Source organism: Varroa destructor, unplaced genomic scaffold (assembly GCF_002443255.2).
Source record: "Varroa destructor unplaced genomic scaffold, Vdes_3.0 BEIS01000001.1, whole genome shotgun sequence".
Lineage (NCBI taxonomy): Eukaryota > Metazoa > Arthropoda > Arachnida > Mesostigmata > Varroidae > Varroa > Varroa destructor.
This window is the reverse complement of record NW_019211454.1, coordinates 37,421,570-37,440,495: the sequence shown is the minus strand read 5'-3', so window position 1 is coordinate 37,440,495 and position 18,926 is coordinate 37,421,570. Positions and strand designations below refer to the sequence as shown.

The following is an 18,926-nucleotide window of genomic DNA, read 5'->3' as shown; positions in this document are numbered from 1 at the left end:
GGCCCAAGAGATGACGACCAAAATCGCGTCAAGAAAATTTCGCAAAAGATATATATATATATATATATATAAATTGAATTACATAATGATTGTCCACGAATGTATTCATTTAGCTATGATTTGTAAGTGTACTCAAGAGTGATTTTTTCTGGCTCGAACAAGATACGCCTATTATGCAAAAAATAAGGGGAATAACATCTTTTCAGTTACCTACTCCCGCTAGCCTACAAGAGTTCTTGAGCTGACCAGCACGAGAAGAAGGTGATTGTCTACAAGTATCTTAAGGTTCTTAAGAGTGTTTAATCACTAGATGCTCAAAAATGAAAGCTGCCTCTCGTTTTAGCAACTTCTGGTTCTAATTGAAGCTCACCTATGGAATGACAATGGAAGAGATCCCACTGCGATAATGATCAAGACATTGAAGGCTTTTGTCGCCAGGCTAGCTCACACATGGGTTTACTTGAGAAGCCATTGCTAAGCCTATACCAGGTGCTCTGTGGGTAATGCGAGAAAGATGGGCGTTTGGGCGCGATGATAATGTGATAAACTAACCTATACATCTCTCAACGGTCCCGACAATTTCAACGTCAGGCTTCGTTGTGGTCATCTTCATGGGTGCAAAGATCGCGGATCTTATTGCTTGGAATACCGCAGATATAATCTCCCAAGATAATGGTTTCTTAGACATCCGAAATCGATAGAAACGTTGTTTCTCACAAGCAATTAATTTCTGCTGGGGTAACGCGTTCAAATGGGAAGGAGAACAGCAGGCCTGAAATAGGCCAGGATAGTTTCAATGAAGTGTGTTCACTTACGTCGATATACATTACGAGTACATTGACAGAGAACCACCCCTGACATAGCATGATACCAACTTATAATTGCTCTATCCATAGTTCTATCCAGTATGTACGCTACACTATATTTTACGCTGTACATAAATTATATAAGGAATTAAATGGCATATATGTGTGTACATGTGCTCGAATAAATACACAATAAAATATCTTTGAACATTTAAACGGAAAATTGTTTTATTTTCTGGAAAACGTCCACCACCTACCAATCAGTTTATGCAATCCCCTATGAACTTGTCGCTTTCTGGGCTTTTAACTATTCTCGGCTATCCTCACTCTTTCCATAATCCGCATATTATTTTATTATTATTATTATTTATATGTTTATGTACAGAGAAATCTGGGTGAATGTCGCGAATTTCGTATTCGACCATTAACTAGCTAAGTGTTGCACTCAGCCATCTGTATACCAGTAATACTGCTACAAATGCTTCATTTCTTAGTAAAAGATAGTGCCGACAGCTGTCGGCATCCTTTCGAACTGGCTTTTTCTTCTCTTTCTGCCACTCCTTTAGTGGTTTTTCAATTTTCAGTTATGTTAGTTAGTTGTATCTCACATTCATGCTTGGCTGATATATATTTATGTCTGTAATCTTTATCTATTGTCTTTGCACCGTTGTAGATAGGTCTGTATATGTGTGTGTGTGTGTGTATGGATACGTACGAAATAGTATTTTATTCTCTCCTTTTGTTGTTAGTAGAAAATGAAAACAATGTAAAAAGGGACTGGCCATACGCGACAATGGATAATATGGATTCCGCTACCACCATTACTATCATCATCAAGGATTAAATGTCGTTGGTTAAATAGTTAATTATAATTATAGGAATAATAAATCATATTGTTATTATTGGTTTTTTTTGTGTTAGTCATAAAATAATAGCGTGACCGAATATTTTGTGCTGCGCAGTCCTTCTACGGGTCGGCGCAGGCAAAAAATGCCTAACGCACTTTCCAATATGGGACCCTAATTCGCTAGAGGTTGTAGATGCACAAGATATAACACGACGAGGTGTCAGATCGGAGACCAGTTGTATATGTATATACATGTTATAGTTAAAACAATACAGTCTCTCAGGGGCTTTTTCTTATATGTTTTTTACATCTCAGTTCTCATAGGGGGTTGGGATTATTTCGATTCAAAGCCACAAATAAAAACAAATAAATCCAAATTAAACGCTACCAGTATTACATCAATGGTAAGTTGTCTTCTTTTCGGATTCTGCGATGTATCAACTATTTCATCAATCAACTATATGCTAATGCTGAATCTATCAAGTCTTCACGACTAATCAATTACTATCATTCATAACGATTATAATAGTGAAATCGAGGATATATAAACAAGAATATTCGGCCACTGATGTTGTACTGTGTATTGTGAGGTTAAATAAGTTTCTATAAAAAAAAAATAAATAAAAAATTCCTATGCCTTTCTGGCCACTCAGCCGAGGGTTCCAACAATTACGTGCGTGACGTCATCCACGACCTATTGTTATTAAGTAATCAGCGTACTCCTGCCTTATGTATGAGAAGGCGCCCTCCGCCCAAAACCACGAAGCAATACAACGGAGAAGGTTAAAAGCATTAGATGCGTTGCTATTGATCCCGATTCTACCGACGTTTCGTTTCGTACCTGTCTACTTTTCTCGCTTTCGCAATTTATTTGGTGGTTCTCCTCTGAACCAAATGTGGTCACCCGCGTAATGTTTTATAACTGCGTTGCTCGTCAAGTCATCCCTGGCTACCCTTGTCATCGTAACATGGTCCCAGTACGAACTGATATGTTGGTTTTCGTCTTTCTATGCTAAGATGCTAAAAGGACTCCGGAGCGCCTGGACCATGCAGATGAGGGCAGTTGCAAAATGTCGATTTCACCGTAAAACCGCATTTGTTGTTTAGCAAAGTCCGGTCATTTCCGAGCAAGGTATAACAGAACAGAATGCCTTCCATGCTCCGACCACGAGCACCGCGTTGGTTACATAATTGATATATTTCATTCGGTTGAGATGGCGTTTGGCCTGGTCAAGGTTACCTATATCCTCCTTGAGTATGAACTGGCGAATGCCAAGGCAATAGTTGTGGACGTAGCTGGCCCAGTCAATGGTGTATACGTTGAAGTTGAACTCTTTCTGGTCGGTCTCGCTAAGATCATTGAAGAGCTGTCGTGTGTTATCATTATGGAAGCGCCATTCGTTTGTGGCAAAAAATTCAAGCAGCCCCATCGAGTTCGCTAGCCGCTCGTACAGACGCGACAGGACGGGTTTTTTGCCAGCACATCGTAAAATAGCATCTATCATGTGAGCGGGCACGTAATGTTCAAGAAATAGGCGAGCTTGGTGTAGAAGCTTGTTGGAGGTGATTCTCGGGTGTGGGTACCGCACAATTGAGGTTGTCGGATATTGATGAGGAAAATCAATTGACTGTTCCATAAATTCACGCCTAAAAAAAAACAACGCAAATATGAATTGTCGTTGCTCCCTATAGGGGTTAGTGTTTGTGTTCCTGCCTAGTGGTTGCTTTGATAAATAGAAAAAAAAGCCGAATTGTGACCATTCTGCCTTACATCATGCTAAGAAAATCTTGTAGTACGATATTGATAACAAACTCCGAGACTATAACGTTTTGCCCAGCTATGTCATAGCCTGGCATTAAGTACTGACCACTTGATTGCGTTTTGGGTTCCCGATGTGCAGTTGTACACCCGGAAACCGTTCGAGGTACGGTGCGCAGCCGCCAACACAGTATTAGCTACGAAGTCAACTGGTATCAAGTCAGCCACGCAATCCAATTGTGTATATAGTGTCGTTAGAACACCTGTTCCCAGAGCGATCAAAAGCCCATTTGGTCCATTATAGTTATCCACCCAGCCTGGGAAGGGTTCGGTAGCGGCACCTAAGTAAGTCGCACATAAAATGATTAGGCTAAGGTTAAATTGCAGAAGATGGTCCGCCATTGTTTTCTAACTAAAACACTTTTTCGATACTTCTTTGTTTTCTCTTAAAACTTATTGGCGTCAATCCTCTGTAAGTTATCTCTGAATTTAGGTAAGGTCTACTGATTAGCACTTGGTGACTATTCCTGCAGAAAGTCTTGGTCTTAACAAGCGATTAACATGAACACTTCATATAAACGCCATCTGAAAATAACTCCAACAATTGTTTTTTTTCATAAAATGGTATCCGTTAGGATGCTTTGATACAGATACATCTACATATATATACATAGACTTAAATGTTTCCTGGTGATGAATCAGCTGTCAGACTCAACGTTTAGTTCCTGAGATGTTATGCCCTAGTTATCACAAGAAGCCCCAAAAAGCCTGAAAGCCATTCCATCATATTAAAAGAACTAACATACAAATACGTTAACATAAAATAAAAGAACACTGCGAGAGAATCTTTTCGTGGGATCGGCGGGAAGGTAAATCCAGTATTGATTCACATAAGTAAACAGAACCGATTGGTGGCGTACAGCGTGAGCACGGAACATCGCCGAGACACAGCTCGCGGCATTCCCATTTTCCGTTCCATGTGTTTACGCCTGAACTTTGCTTTGGAATAGGAACAAATCAAATGCAATGGTCTTTTCTCTACGGGGCTGAAGATGGACAATGTTATCGCGAATTACGTTAGAGCCAGGTGTACATACCACGCTTATTACTTGGAAAGTTCTTGAAACAAAAACACATTCAGAAAGAACACTTGGCAGCAGGGACGGCAAGTTCGGATCGCTCATGCGGAGCAATGTTCAATGAGCGTTCTATAACCATCACTCGCTGTGGAACCCCAGCTGACTGAAGGTCAAGGGTTGGTTTGGCCACCTTTGCTCAGAACAGTTAACCCGCGGGTAGACATAACGACGGAGAGCGATAAAAAACGTTGCTATTATGACACATTTGCTCGTTCGAATTAATTATAGAAACTAAAAGCATCATACAAAAAAGTAGAATAAAACAGCCATGAACGGGAGCTGATATTTGCAAGTGCGCCTATATACGTTAGCCTCCGAGACAAGGAACAGACAAGGATGAAATGGCAGTATAAAGGTGCGCGTAGGTGTTCTGGGGTCAATATGTCGGATAGACGAAGTCTGTAACATATTTAGTTTGAGCGCAATGAGTTATTTAAAAATGCATCTTCTCCCCCGGGATAAAATACCTGGCTGGTAAATATTGTCGAAGATCACATTTTCGATGTCTTCCTTTCGAAAAGGCTAATATAGTTCTTCATCTAGCAGGTACTATGCGTATATGCAGAAAGTGGAACAGTGACTCTTAGTTTCGGCAAAACTTGGCTTATATTAAAGTCAAGTTTCATATCTTACTATAGTTTATGTAACAATCTGAAAGCTATATTGACAGCAAGACAAAGTACTGAATGGATGCAACAAGAATTAAAACAAGGGCTTGCTCCGCGCCCATGGAAATTTCAGGTCAGATCAGTCCGGGCTATTCAGATTATTAAATATATTTAAAATATGTTAGTAAACATAATGCAGACATGGGCTTTCCGATTTAAGATGATTACGTAGATAGACAACAGCATAGATCGATTGCGACGTTTAAATCGGTTAAGTTTGTAGCACTTACTTTTTTAGTAAAGGCGATTTATTTGCAGCAACGTTTCTAGTGACAGAACTCTCTTTTGCAAGGTTCATATAGATGCGATAATTACTCTACATATGCTAGGCAAAAAAAGGATTAAAGCGAAAGATCGTGAATAATCAGACCTGTTATAATCGATGGACGAACGATAGCGACAGGTATCTTATCCGAATACTCGGCTACAAGGTTTTCGGCAAGAGCTTTTGTGAAAGTGTACGTATTTGGTCGTTCCTTTAGCAATTTAGGACAAAGGTGCTCAAGAAGATCGTCAGCCATCCAATCACACAACGACATCACTTGTCGCGGCTCAACCTGCAACGAGCAAACACAATAGTAGACAGCACAAAGATTTTATGCTACCTACAACTTGTTTAAGTTGGCTTTACTTTTCGCGGAACTTTACTGTCTGTTCGAGCAAAACAGTTTCAGGTTCTAGGTCTAAAACCTAAAGGTTGCTAAATTTGTACGACTTTGATTTCGTCGAGAGCCTAAATATATCTTGATGCGCTGACAGTAACTAGCGGAGCAGTCTCCGATTAGAAGGAACACAGCCATGCAAGGTAATCGCTCCGTACTCATGAAGTCCACCCGTAATACGATCACTAGGGAAAATCCTTATTCAGCGCTCTCGACGATGCCAGTTCAGACGCGAGTGAGTTAGGGGTCAAGGCCGAGATTAAATGGTACCCGCCGTATTGATTGCTCCTTTTACCGCTATTATATGATGTCTGTGATCATTCTTGATGCCGCTTGCGGTAGGGCTAGAAGCTATTTTATGAGGTCATTCGGGCTCTAATTAGATATCTGATATTTCTGAGATTTGGCTCCTTGTGATTTTCTCCTTTTGGGAAACAAGCCTAGAAATGGCAGAGTTGTTTATCTAGATGTTTATATGCGTAACTATTGCGATTACTTATGTATCCCGTTTGACTCCTGCTTACTACAAACCAACATGCAAGTGTATAAATACCTAACACGTTTTACTTACATCACAGGGGTAAACCTTTTCGTCGACCTCGCACATATGACAGTTTGAGTACGCCGTCGAAACATGCACGAAAGACTTCAAATTCTTCACTGTCGTAGCGAATTCGAGCACCTTAAATGTAGCGCGTAAGTTCATTTCGACGCTGTTACGCAGCGGTTCGGAAAATCGAACCTGGAGGATTCACAGATGACAGACATCCAACAAAGTCAACGAACAATTACAGACATTTTGTGCCATTATTCACTGGATAATTATTCTTTCCCTTTAATATATAGAAAGAGAGGGAAAGGCAGAGAGAGAGAGCTTTTGCTAAAAGAAGCCAGAAGCTCGTGGAATATAATATAGTGTATATATATAGAATATAGTGGGGTGGCTATGTTCTTCCAAAATGTCTATTCATCATACAGAGGTATTAAGTGTCTATCCTAAATCTCAGTTGCTTGCAAACAACATTAAAGCAATCTTAAATGATATTCGAATCGGATCCACCCACCGTGGGCTGGTGACCGCGTTGGGTGGGTCCGCTCTTGTTACGTTATGTCAACATTGTTATTCATTAGAAGAACGTATTGGCAAAACACGTTTCTCTCTTCCGATAGGAATGGTGACTACGCCGACTTATTTGAGGATATCACGCCACAAACCAGTTGATCAAGATCTGGTGACTTTCATATTTTATCTGATGTGCTATGCAATATAGGTGGCAATTCGGGTTTCTAGCGTGACCATCACGCTAATTACTATACCCATCCATGCTGGACATTCCTCCAATAGGTGATAGTACAGAACGTCTTCAGAGCATGTTCGACGGTAGACTTGAATCTTTAATTCGACTATATTTATTAAGAAATGGATTTTATATTCTAAACTTGCTAAACTAAAATTGCTCGATTCTTTACGTCATCATGATTTTGCACGAGGTAGCTTAAACCACCCCTCAGCGGTCTCGTCAATTATTACTAGTATAAAAATTGTCTAGACAATCGAATAAACAGAATACAACTTCAGGCGAAGCAAGGTGTTCGTTGGGAACCCACTCTTCTGTGGATCTATATAAGCTGTTTCCAGCTCTCCACAGCCTGAACAATGGGAGCGGCTCTTCAGTGACAAAACTGCCACTTCTGTTCTCTGTTGTAGTCGACATAGTCAGAACGACGACGAGACAGTTCATTGTGTGGTATTGTAAAAACGCGATATCGATAACGAGACAAGTTTCGCAACTTCCTGCTTTTCCAGCATTACTTCTCCTAACGAAGAATGAAGCTCGAGTGATAATTGCCCTTCCCGAGTTTTATCCTCTGATTTTTTCATCGGTTGTCAACTTGTGTAACACGTTCATGTGATCTTAGATGCTCCTTATTTTTACCATTGTAACCCGTACGCCGGTCAAGTTACGTTAGTGATTCGTGATGGTAATTAATGCTAAATTAGGAAAATTGAATGCGGGGCCTGCTGATAGTAAACAAATTGACTTCACTCGTGCGCGCTTTTTCTATAGAGAACTCGTATTTCTATTCGCTCATAGAGTAGTCAATATAGAGAAGCAGATGCGGGTTGATGGCGTTGGAAACTATACACTTCCCTCCGTTCGCTGTTGTTGCGTATACATGTGTAACGACGGAGCAGTCAGTGATTCTGGACGGTTGCTATAGCCCGTGACACAGCAGTTCGCGCCACACTGACGCTAAATGCGTTACAGTCAGTGTCGTCAAACGTAGAAGCAAATAAGAGCGTTACGTAATAACTTAAAACCAGCGACAGTCAATTCGTTAACTTGACAACAACGACTGTCTGTGTGCTGAGACGAACCGGGTTATTTTTGTCATCAGTTTAATCCTTGTTCTTTTCCGACTTTTCATCCAACAAACATCGATTTGTTACCAATCGAGAATTAAGATACGGAATCATTCGGGCAGTAAGTTATATATATCTTCATAGGATTTAGCATTTGAATCATCACTGCAAAGTAATGATTCCTTTTGTTTTTTTTTTTTTATTAGCCAGATAATTTATCGAGACCCTGTGCCAAAGGCAATGACCTTTCACCGATGTGTCGTTGACACTTGCTTTGAACCGACTCGACACAGGTATAAGGTTGAAATTGATTCCATTTACCGAATAGATAGAACCTATATAAATATATGCTATTGGTTTTACTTCCTAAAGCGCTATTTTTATTTACGCTGTTATATAAACAATTTGTTTTCGGGAAGGAAGATGAAAAACGTTTAGTTTTCTTTAGCCATCTATGAGTCAGCATTAATATGGGTCGCAAAACTGCTGGCCAACATAGTAACGTACTAAATCGCTTTCAGTTACGAACAAACAAAAAACTACGAAAATCTTACAAAGTAGCTGTACGCTTTTAATAATTCTTTAGGAGATGTGCTTTTTACGTAATTATCAAATGCGGATAGGACTATGAATAGAAAATTGATTAGATAGACATTGGGTAATGGGACGTGGGACATGGTAAATTGTCATGTACGCCAATAGCCTTACTCACCGATGCGGCAGAGTGTATTACGATGTTAATCTTCTCGCGGAGCATTTCCAGGTCTTCATTACGGAGTATTATCTCGTTCTTCAGTAGATCACCCGAAACGAATTTTACCTACATGGTTAGAAGCCATCATTACGGTTACGAAGGATTTACAAGCAAATCATAACTTTTCCACATGTCTTTCTATCACATAGGCATAGCATCTGTTTACAAACGAAGCAAAACAGTAACTCTTATCTACAGCTGTCTTTCCTCTCTCTGTTACCTTATTGAAGCACAAAGGATCGTTCTGCTGCAGGTGTTCAAAGAGTTTTTCTGCCAAAATTGAATGCAATCGTTCTGGGGCAGGAGTGCCTTTCTTCTCACGAATCAACACATAAATGGCCTTGACATTGGGGCAGGAACGCAGCAGTTTTTCCACAAGAACCTATCGCAGACAGAAAAAGCTTATAATTTATTTATTATTAATTAGCACACGGTGTTGTTGTTTCCGGTTTACTTTTCAATGTTTACACTAACGGTTTTTCGTTCGGATAACGAACATTCAATGAGGAATTTTTCGCCGTCGTTGAGAATATCACCTACATAAAGACTGTGCGTAGAAACCGCGTTCTTCAGAACTACAACATGAGCTCTGTGATATGGTCTATCGAGTAACATATTCGGTTGCAGTTGCTTCTTATTATTAAAATTGAGCTCTGCTACCGTGTTAAAACGAGAACTTTGTTTACTTTTAGGTGATATTTCTTTTTTCCCAAAAAATACTTTTTGCATTAGCATCTGTGCGACACCGTAGCGTTCGGTATACATAGCTTCAGACCGCTACCAAAATCGACACTTCCTAGAGAATTTAAAAAATCAGACTCTACATAAAAACGACCATCGTCTTACAACAAACTAATTGAAAAACTTGCCAGCCCTCTTGCCACTTTGCCACCGTTAGTTCAAATGTGAAGCACTGCTTTATGCGTTGAACTTATTCAACGCTTTGCAAATTAACACTATTGGTGTATATAGAAGTGCGTCTATATAATGTAATTGTTCAGAAAAAAATTATTCTAAACGCACGTTATATATATATATATATATACACTCGTGTAGTACTTGCATTTCTTCCTTAGCCCAGGGAGATTTCCTAGCAAGTTTTTAAACACGTAGGAATCGTGAACAGTACGCTTTTATTTATCTCATCGTTTTCTATATAATCAAAACGTAACCCGTAACTTGGGTTGTGCATATGCCACATCTTCGGCATTGTAGAGTAGATGCAGATACTAGGTAGGGCTTTTGAATGACTAAGTAATCAGTGACTGTCAGAAACCTTGTGAACTGAAAAAAACCATGAGCATTTAATACTAGTTTAATACATTCCCAGTGTTTACATATAATTAGCCTTCTTAACGCAGGCCTGTTACCTACCGATATGACGGCCAAATATTATAGTACATAGTAACTTTATAAACATAATAACTTTTCTCCAACAATAACTTTTCTTATTTTCAGGGGTTCGGCTGAAGGAAATAACGTAAATTATTCTTCTTGTTTAAAGGACAGAAAAACAAATTACTGAGTACTTGAGTTCTGCCGGGAAATTTTGTTTCAGCTATATTGCAATAAAACGACAGATCCATTTGAACTAAAGCAAAGGTGAGGCAAAGGTGATAAGCAAAGCTGATTTTAGCACAAGATACTCGAAATCGACATTGAAGAACTGGCAAGCTCTGTAAAGATTCAATGTACAGTTATCCATTTACCAAAGCGGTCGGGATTAGTAAGTAGAAAAAAATAATACATTTTAAACTACCTTCCCAAGAAAACCGGATATCCCTGTAAGGAAGACACTCTGTCCAGCGAAGAACCCTGCGATCGAGGCCATCCCAACGTTAGAAGATGGCGTTGGATCGGGAGTGGCTGAAGAACTCCGTCGTTCTTCCACTCCTCTTCCAAGTTGCTATCCTCTTGAATCGTCCTGCTAAGCAGAAATGGATCTACTGTTTAGGTACAAGACAAATAAAACAGTATAATCCATGTTTAATAAGAACAATTGGAATCAAACATGGGACCTGATGAAAAATACTAAGTCTAGTTGTCACCAGGCCTTTTAGAAAACCATAAGCTATTGAGAAAGGCTTCACTGCCACAATTCAAAACAGGTTTTTTGTCGAGGCTCCGTCTATCTATTATGTTTAACTGTCACTCTATCTGTGGAATAGCCTTGCGTCTCTGATGCTATCCTTCGAAGTATAGTTCACACAGCTTTGCTTAATACGTCAATATTGTATCATGTCTAGCAATAATAGAACTATAGTTTCGTACAGCTCTTCAAATAATCTGCGTTCTTGCGTCGGATCCTCTAGAAGAACGGTGTCTTCTAGATTTGAATTTTCGGCTTATTGCCGCCACATAGCAGTGGAAAATGCAAAGGTCTATGGTCATTCAGTGCAACAAATGATAGTAGATAATAAACACGAGCTTTGTCCGTATCCCTCAAGCCTATTCGGTCTTCGTCTTCTTCTGTTTTTCGGACCCCACGAACCACTGGATTTGTCACAGTTTTCAGGCACGCCGTTTATTTGGTAGTCTTTCAGTGTAGTCAATCAAGCAACATGTCCGAGGCGACCTGCCAGGCTAAGCGACAACTAGTACTAATGGACAATATGCTGTTTTCTGGGAACCAGTGTCGGACATCAACGTTTAGAAAAACTAATTTATCGTAATCCATCGCGACGGATTCGTTCCTACTTGACATTTAAAGCCAACAGAAACAACGACAGCAACTACGAACAGAATATCTTTTTATTTCGTTGTTCAAAGCAGAAAGGTACCATGATCAGACGGGGTCGCGCGGTTAAATGATAAGCGCCTGCCTATGTGAGAAGGTCGAACTTGCTTGGTCGATACGAGTGAAGACTTAAAGGAAATTGATGCTATACTTACTCCGCATTCATTTAATGAGCGTTCCGACTCGTAACGATCGCCTTAGTCAATACAGATTTAATAGGTGCTCATTAAAGAAGAGTGAATATAGTTAAGTATGTAATGGGCTGCCTTGTAAGAGTTGAGTTGTCTCTGAAATTATATCTGTGAGTCGATATAAAGCTGGACAACCTGTTTAATGCAAACGAGCTTCAGGGAACTTCAGAAACTGGGGCTTGAAAAATAATATAGCGATAGGTAAGATAACAGCAACATCCTGTATTGATAGAATTTCAATCAAGGCCCATTCGAAATAGGCGTTTGGAAAAACCGTAGATTTACTTCCCAGTCGGTAGGTAGTAGCCACGGTCTGTTTCACTTTTATATGTGCAACTTCCGCTAACTCAGTAAGTGAATCTTTCACACTTAGGTGACTATATTTATACCATCGGTTGGAATGCATTTGTGATATAACATTTCTCAGGAATGTCAGATATCGTTAATAATAAAAAAACCTTGCAAACGTGGTTCATCGAACGTGTCTTGTCTCGCAACCCAAAGATACTGATCCGCCACGCAAATGACCGACCTTAGGATAACGATCGTTGACCGCCTTTGCAGATAGCGTGGAATCTTTCTATATCAGAATCTCTGCTCCGTGCGTCAAATTCACAATTTATTTCGGAATAATCAGTCTGAGAAAAGTCGGAGACGCAGCTGGCATTTAAAAAGCAGAGAGTTCTAGCGGGAAAAATATGTTGGAAAGCATTAACGAATCTAGAGCACTTATTATGGTTCTTTGCCATTTTCGTATATTCTTAACACTCGACAGCTCAAAAAAGGCTCTCATCCTTTAACGGGGTTACTCATGGATAACAAATTATTCATTGACTACCATAATTATTATGGTACCATTGTTTCACAGCAACTTTCAACTTTTAGTATTGCGCAATTGACCATTGCTAGTGAGGCTTACGTGCGTATACGCCGTTAATATTGATTATACTGTGCATAGAATTGGAAGTAATTAATTATGAAAAAAACAAACAGAGCGATAGTTGTCGAGTAAAGTCTTGTTCAAAAGCAATGCTCGCCCAAACACAATCCTTTGAGTTATAAAACACAGAATCTGTAACGCAGGGTTGTATTTACAGAACATCACGACAAAAGAAGCCAGCTGTTCGATTGCCTGAGTGAACGTGTTGCATAACTTCGAATTTAGGTTTGTGCATTTTTGCTAAAAACAGCGGAAACTTCGGAGTAGGCAAGGTCCGAGGTAAACAAGTCGTGCGAGCGCTTCTATTGCAAATAAAAAACGATGAAGCACTGCAATATGCGCTCAGATTGTTCATAGGGCTTCGAATCAGATACACGAAGATATAGAAAGTGGCATTATCTCAGCGATTCTCTAGAACGGGAACGGAAACGGAAGGCATCATTCTTTCCGCGTCTCCCGATCGAGTCCTGGTTATCTTTTTTTGGAAAAAATATCGTGAGAGTAGTTACGGACTTCAAGGTACGGACTTAAGGACAAACGGACACTCTAAAGCTCTATTGGTGCCGAAAGGATTTTTAAAAACATAAAAAAGCGATGTTTAATATCGTACGCTGCGAAATACTACATCTACATAGACATGTGAAAGTGGTAAATCCATTTCAAAAGCTTTTAGCGTCGGTCAGTTCCTGTCGTTTAAAGAATTTACGCATTCAATTTAAATATGAAACACATTACAATGAGTGTAATTATAGGTATTGGATATATAGATACTAGCGGTCAGAGTCAAGAGTGCGCGAGCTTTCGGAGGCCTGGCGTCTTTCGTAGCAGATGTTTGACACTACCACAATCGTAGAGCTATCAGAAATTATTGCAGCTATATAAATACATCGGAAACCGTCAGACAGACTAGAGGAACAATGCAGTCAGTTTCATACTCTGATTCATAGACAGCAGACATTCTGTTATTCATTAAACGAGTTAGCCATTGTTAGTTTTTGAAGTAGAATACTGTTTTTGAATACTGAGTATAGTATCAGTGATGGCAGATACATTCCCAAAATCGTTGTTATTCCACCGATATCTCTATACAAAACAATATTAATGGCAACTAAAAAAAAGTGCGCTTCCATCGCGGCCAGATCCGCGGCTTGAGCTGCGAAAGCCGACGTACAGTCAAGCGGTTTCTAATCAAGTCGATATAGCGCAGAAGTCCAGAGGAAGGGTCCCTAATTGCCATTTTGGTAAGTAATAAGTAAAGTAAGATACGATAACAATCCGCGTGTGACACACGACGACTCCTTCTGAATTTATCGTTTGTCGATTAATAATGTCACTCAGCGAGGCTCAGAAAAGCCGCCAAAACGATAGTGGGGTCCGTGTTGCTCTTGAAGAACAGAACTTTTTTGGTCACGTAAACCGTTTACGCTAAATGGGTTTTCTGATGTGTGCTGATAGGGAATTGGCCTATGGGCACAGCACTTTTTAAACGAATGGTTCAAGCTTTTATGATGCTTTAAGAAATATCGAGGACATCCGAAAAACTCACGTAGCCGGTTGATCGACATCGGCAGTCAGCAAAAGCGTTGAAGTCGGTGTAGACTGCACTCTCACAAGCGTAATTCTGCGCACAGGAAGGTAGCAAACAGCTGCAGAAAAGCCGTAGGAAAAGTTACTTCGTGTTTAATTTTCATGTTCGATCAGTTAGTTGTGAGTCTGCCGTATTACGGACGCGCCTGCAAGGCCAGCTCAATGACGAGTATTAGACACACACACTTTGCGATGCTTTTTAGGTTTTTTGACAAACAACACAACGTATACATAATATAGCACAAAACAATTGGACCCACAGGGATTGATCACAGCATTTCTAAAGGTGATACTAGGACGGATTTAAGTATATAGTATTATAATAATTAGTCAGTCGTGAGATTTCGTTCAGAAATTGTTCTAGAATACCTTTTAGTATTAATGCCTTCCGTAATTGATTCAGCTTCAGTTAGGATCAAATTTACATAATTAAGCGTCAGCAATCGTTCTCACTTTGAGCAAATCGCGAAACAGGAAAAGCCGTGTTTGTTGAGACAAACGCGAACGATATCCCGGTATCGATTAAAGAACCTCTATAACGAGGCACGAAACAGGAACGGCAGGATTTTTGCAGTTGCATTTAGCCGTTCATGTACTAGATTATTACACACGATATATTTCGAATATACATTTCGAGTGGTTTAGAAATTATTCTATTAGTTCTATGTTGAAATGACAGCGTGTTAAGTTTTAGCTGTCATCAAACAGATTGCCCAATCTAATTCCTTGAATTCGCTTCGGAGGTCCGCCGTCAAAAGGAAGATAATGAAAAACGCGTTTTGGCACAGAATGTAAAGCGAGATGTTGCGGGAGATGCACTGAATTTCAAATAACGTGATGAGCGTACGTAACACTTCTGGAAGCATCAGTCGCCCAGTTCATCCGTCAGTCGTTTATATATTGCGCTGAATTTAAGAAATTGACTCGCTCACATAACTCGCGCGCCCCAGGCAGCGAGGCCATAAGTCAACTTCCATCTTTTTTTTTTTGAATGTGAAAAGTTTCTCACACATTGGTAATCAGAAGAAGCCACGAAATAGTATAAAGCCCAGAATGTTATGCCATCTGCCTTGTCGAATAAGATTCGGCTTAAGTGGCAGAAAATATAGTTTGTTGATTTAATCCCTACATGTCCCCTACGAAGCTAGAAGACATTAACGATGATGTGAACTTCAAAAAATGCCAATAGCAAGCTCAGTAAAGGAGTCCATATAAAGCTGCAGGTGTTGGTTGAATGATTTCCTTTGACCCCATTTGATGTATTGATCTAGAATTAATTATGTGTCACCTTTGTACCACAGACATAATGACATATGTCTTCATCGAAAGGGAATCGTTCACGTGCTGTACGACAGTACAGGTGCAAGCTTGAGCTGTCCAGCTCGTCACCTGACGTCGTTAGAAGAAAGCCCGCAAGTAAACAGGTAAAGACACAGTAGCACCTACAGATGAGACTTTTTCGTTCGAATTTTCCGCCATGACTTTGGTTAGTGGAAAGTCAGTACATCGTTCGTTTTGTCGTAGGTATCTACCTATGCTATGATAATATCTGTGATGAGAATTTACGTTTCTTAGTTATTGGTTGCAGTGATACATGTATATATATATATATATATATCTAATGTATGCATGAGATTTCAAACAGCCTATCTAGCACTGCTAGTGATAATGCCTGAGCGTAACTGTTCAATTAACAACCTTTCAAAGACTATCTTTTTCACGAGTGAGCGCAGACATGCAATAGTAAATTGAAATCTCTAGTGCATTGGAAGTTTGCGTTCACTCAGCCCGAGCGGGGTTTAAAGTAGAGATGCGCGACAGCAGTACGCAATGGGTATAGATAGGAAAAGCAGCAGGTAAGACAGTAGGAAAAAACGTCGGGGTCGATGTAGATATGCACATACAATTACTCCCAGACAAGCAGGCAAATAAATCGATCTACCTTAGGTAAGTTCCAGGGAAGACTTACTGCTCACACAGAACATAGAAATAGAGTACGCGCGGAAGCACAAGTTGTTTTGCGTCGTCTTTTTCGCCACCCGAACACGATCGTACGCGACGCGCACCACAGATGATAAGCTCTGACTAGCCACTTCGAAATGGAAACGGTATGATATTCGTAGATAAATAGGCAACGCTCTTTTATACAGTCTGTGTCACTTCGAATGGTGGTTCAACATGTATGTCGTTAATACATCGAGGTTACGCCTTGATAGATGCCAGACAAGGTAATAGGATGACAAGAACTTTCCCGTTCTTCGTTCATTGCTCACAATGTGGTAATCGCCTTGAGTTTTTATGTGAAAATAAGAGTCTTATGGGTTCGATCCGCACTATGCCTGCTTGTCCACCGCATTCGTCAATTAGCAATTGCCTAATGGCTAATGTGTGCCTTGTGCGTTTCCCTGACGGCTTCGAGGCCTCGCTCGTTCGCCTCCTGAACAGCCTCCCAAGGGGGCAGCGATGGCTAAGCGTGTGTGGGAGAGAACGAGAGAGAATACGGAGCGGCTTCGATGCGCGAGTACAGTGGTGAGCGGGTTACGGGGTTTGGGAGAGGGTCTAGTCTGCGCCTACACTACACGCGCCCACAGAGCACACAGCCGCGCCGAAGGCGGGCGACAGACTGACCCGTACGAAACAACCTCCTCAACTCAACTTCAGCAAGTCTGCTGAAATTGTTCGTCGTTGTTGCGCGGAAGACTAGTGAGAAGCAGAGCAGACAACCGAATTGGAAAGGGCGGGCTCCCGATACCGAGCCGAAACCGTAGAGGGTGCTAGTGGTAGTTGTCAGTTTTGTCCGTCTGCCTATCTCCAAAGAACAGATTAGAAGATCCTCGCTATATACAGCTTGCTGAGTATGACGAACTGCACGGCCAACAAAGCAGGGACTTCGCTGTCTATGGCTATGGTGGTTTGCCTTTAAAAGTCAGCATTGAAAGTGAGAATGAAGGGACCAGACCTGTATCTATTTCTGGAACTCCTTATAAATGGTGACATTTGTAGTATTATTAGTTTTTGCATCTCGATGTTATCAGGTTGTGCGTTCGTTACGATTGGATTATGAAGCACTAACAGCCAATAATGGGCATCGTTCGTACGGATCAAGATTTAAGTCGTTAATCCGATGCGTATGAACTGATAAACGTTCTTATGAGTCTACTCAGATTTTGACAGGACCGTATATTATATTTAATCGCAAGCAGTTTTATAAAATAACGAAAGGTAGACCACTGACTCTGGAGACTAATTTTTACATTTGTGTACAACAAAAAAACTAAGTGAAGAAAATTTAAGTTTATTATGCGCCTCCTGGTTGTTCCGATGTGAGCTGCTATAAGCCGAAATGTAAAATAGGTAATTGCGAAGCAGGTGCCTTCTTAGTCACTCTATTTAATAATAAAAATATTTCCTGCAACAAAACAGAACATGGATATTATATAATATTATCAATAACAATACTTAAAAAGTAATCGACAGAGCCTTTTAAGAATTATTTGAATTCACCTTAGCAATAAAATTACCCAATCTCTTTATCATGTTATAATATGTCGTAGAAATAGATCTTGAACAGCCTACGATTCGGTAGATTACAGAATATCTCAAACTGTCTCCAATAAAACGCGTACGCTACGGAGCAATACTATATAGAAAAATACCTAAATATATTTAATCGCGATTATAATTATTTCAACAAGCACGAAACGACAATGTGTCGCGTGTGGTAATTCAATTTTTATATAAACATAGTGGTTTACGTTTTAAACGAAATTATGTGTCAATTCTTAGTAAAATGACGTTATACTCTCATATACGAGAAACGCTTTTTAGCGTTTTTTTTTTATTGAGCATTGATGGCCGTTAAATATGCAAATATATGTGTAGAAAACTGCCTTATCTCTCAAAAATGTCAACATCAAAATATCGAAAAAAAAAAAAAATCAATAGATTAATCAAGTTCGATTGAAACTGATCGAAATCATGGTTCGGTAGGGCTGAATAAGACGCTCTGAATAGTATAGCAGGACAGTAGTGAATCCGAGTTATGCACGTAAGTACCTTTGTATTTTGGGCCGCTGGGTAATTTATCTGCCTAGCTGGTCCTGCGCTCTTCGGGAGCGCGGAAGGAGTGCGTGAATTTAGCAAACGCTGCTTGACGCTGCCGGATGCATAGGTAGAGATGAATGATTCGACAACAAATCTACATACGACAAAGTTATTGTAAGGACATAACTTATAGGCATAGGTTGCTAAGAAACTTTGTTTTGAAATTTTCAGACAAAGTTTGCGAGTTTCCGAATGTTAAGGCCGAATATAGCTGACATATAATATATTATCCAAATGAAAGAGCACTGCAAATATTAAAAGGTTAGCTAATTTCACAACGTTTCAATAGAAAACAGAGTTATAACTGTCATCTACGATTAATAGTAACCCCGAGGATGTGTTATGGTCACCGGGGCCAATATGATCT

At 40.0% G+C, this 18,926-nt stretch overlaps 1 protein-coding gene across 6 annotated transcripts; it reads right to left on the bottom strand.

Annotated features, from left to right (window-relative positions):
* Nucleotides 1-1,004: 1,004 nt before the first annotated feature.
* LOC111243245 (fatty acyl-CoA reductase 1-like) lies at nt 1,005-17,486 on the bottom strand. Of its 6 annotated transcripts, XM_086977449.1 has the most exons (9): nt 16,425-17,484; nt 14,415-14,514; nt 10,760-10,924; nt 9,221-9,382; nt 8,959-9,066; nt 6,453-6,623; nt 5,590-5,776; nt 3,522-3,753; nt 1,005-3,300 (listed from the first exon to the last, which is right to left on the bottom strand). In XM_086977449.1, the coding sequence occupies exons 3-9, from the start codon at nt 10,829-10,831 to the stop codon at nt 2,757-2,759; spliced, it is 1,476 nt and encodes a 491-aa protein (XP_086833575.1). In that variant the 5' UTR covers nt 10,832-10,924; nt 14,415-14,514; nt 16,425-17,484; the 3' UTR covers nt 1,005-2,756. The 6 variants fall into 6 exon arrangements, with proteins under 6 accessions (XP_086833575.1, XP_086833576.1, XP_022644214.1 ...); XM_086977450.1 differs by lacking the exon at nt 14,415-14,514 and having other exon boundaries at nt 8,959-9,036; nt 16,398-17,486; XM_022788479.2 differs by lacking the exon at nt 14,415-14,514 and having other exon boundaries at nt 16,398-17,484.
* Nucleotides 17,487-18,926: the final 1,440 nt, after the last annotated feature.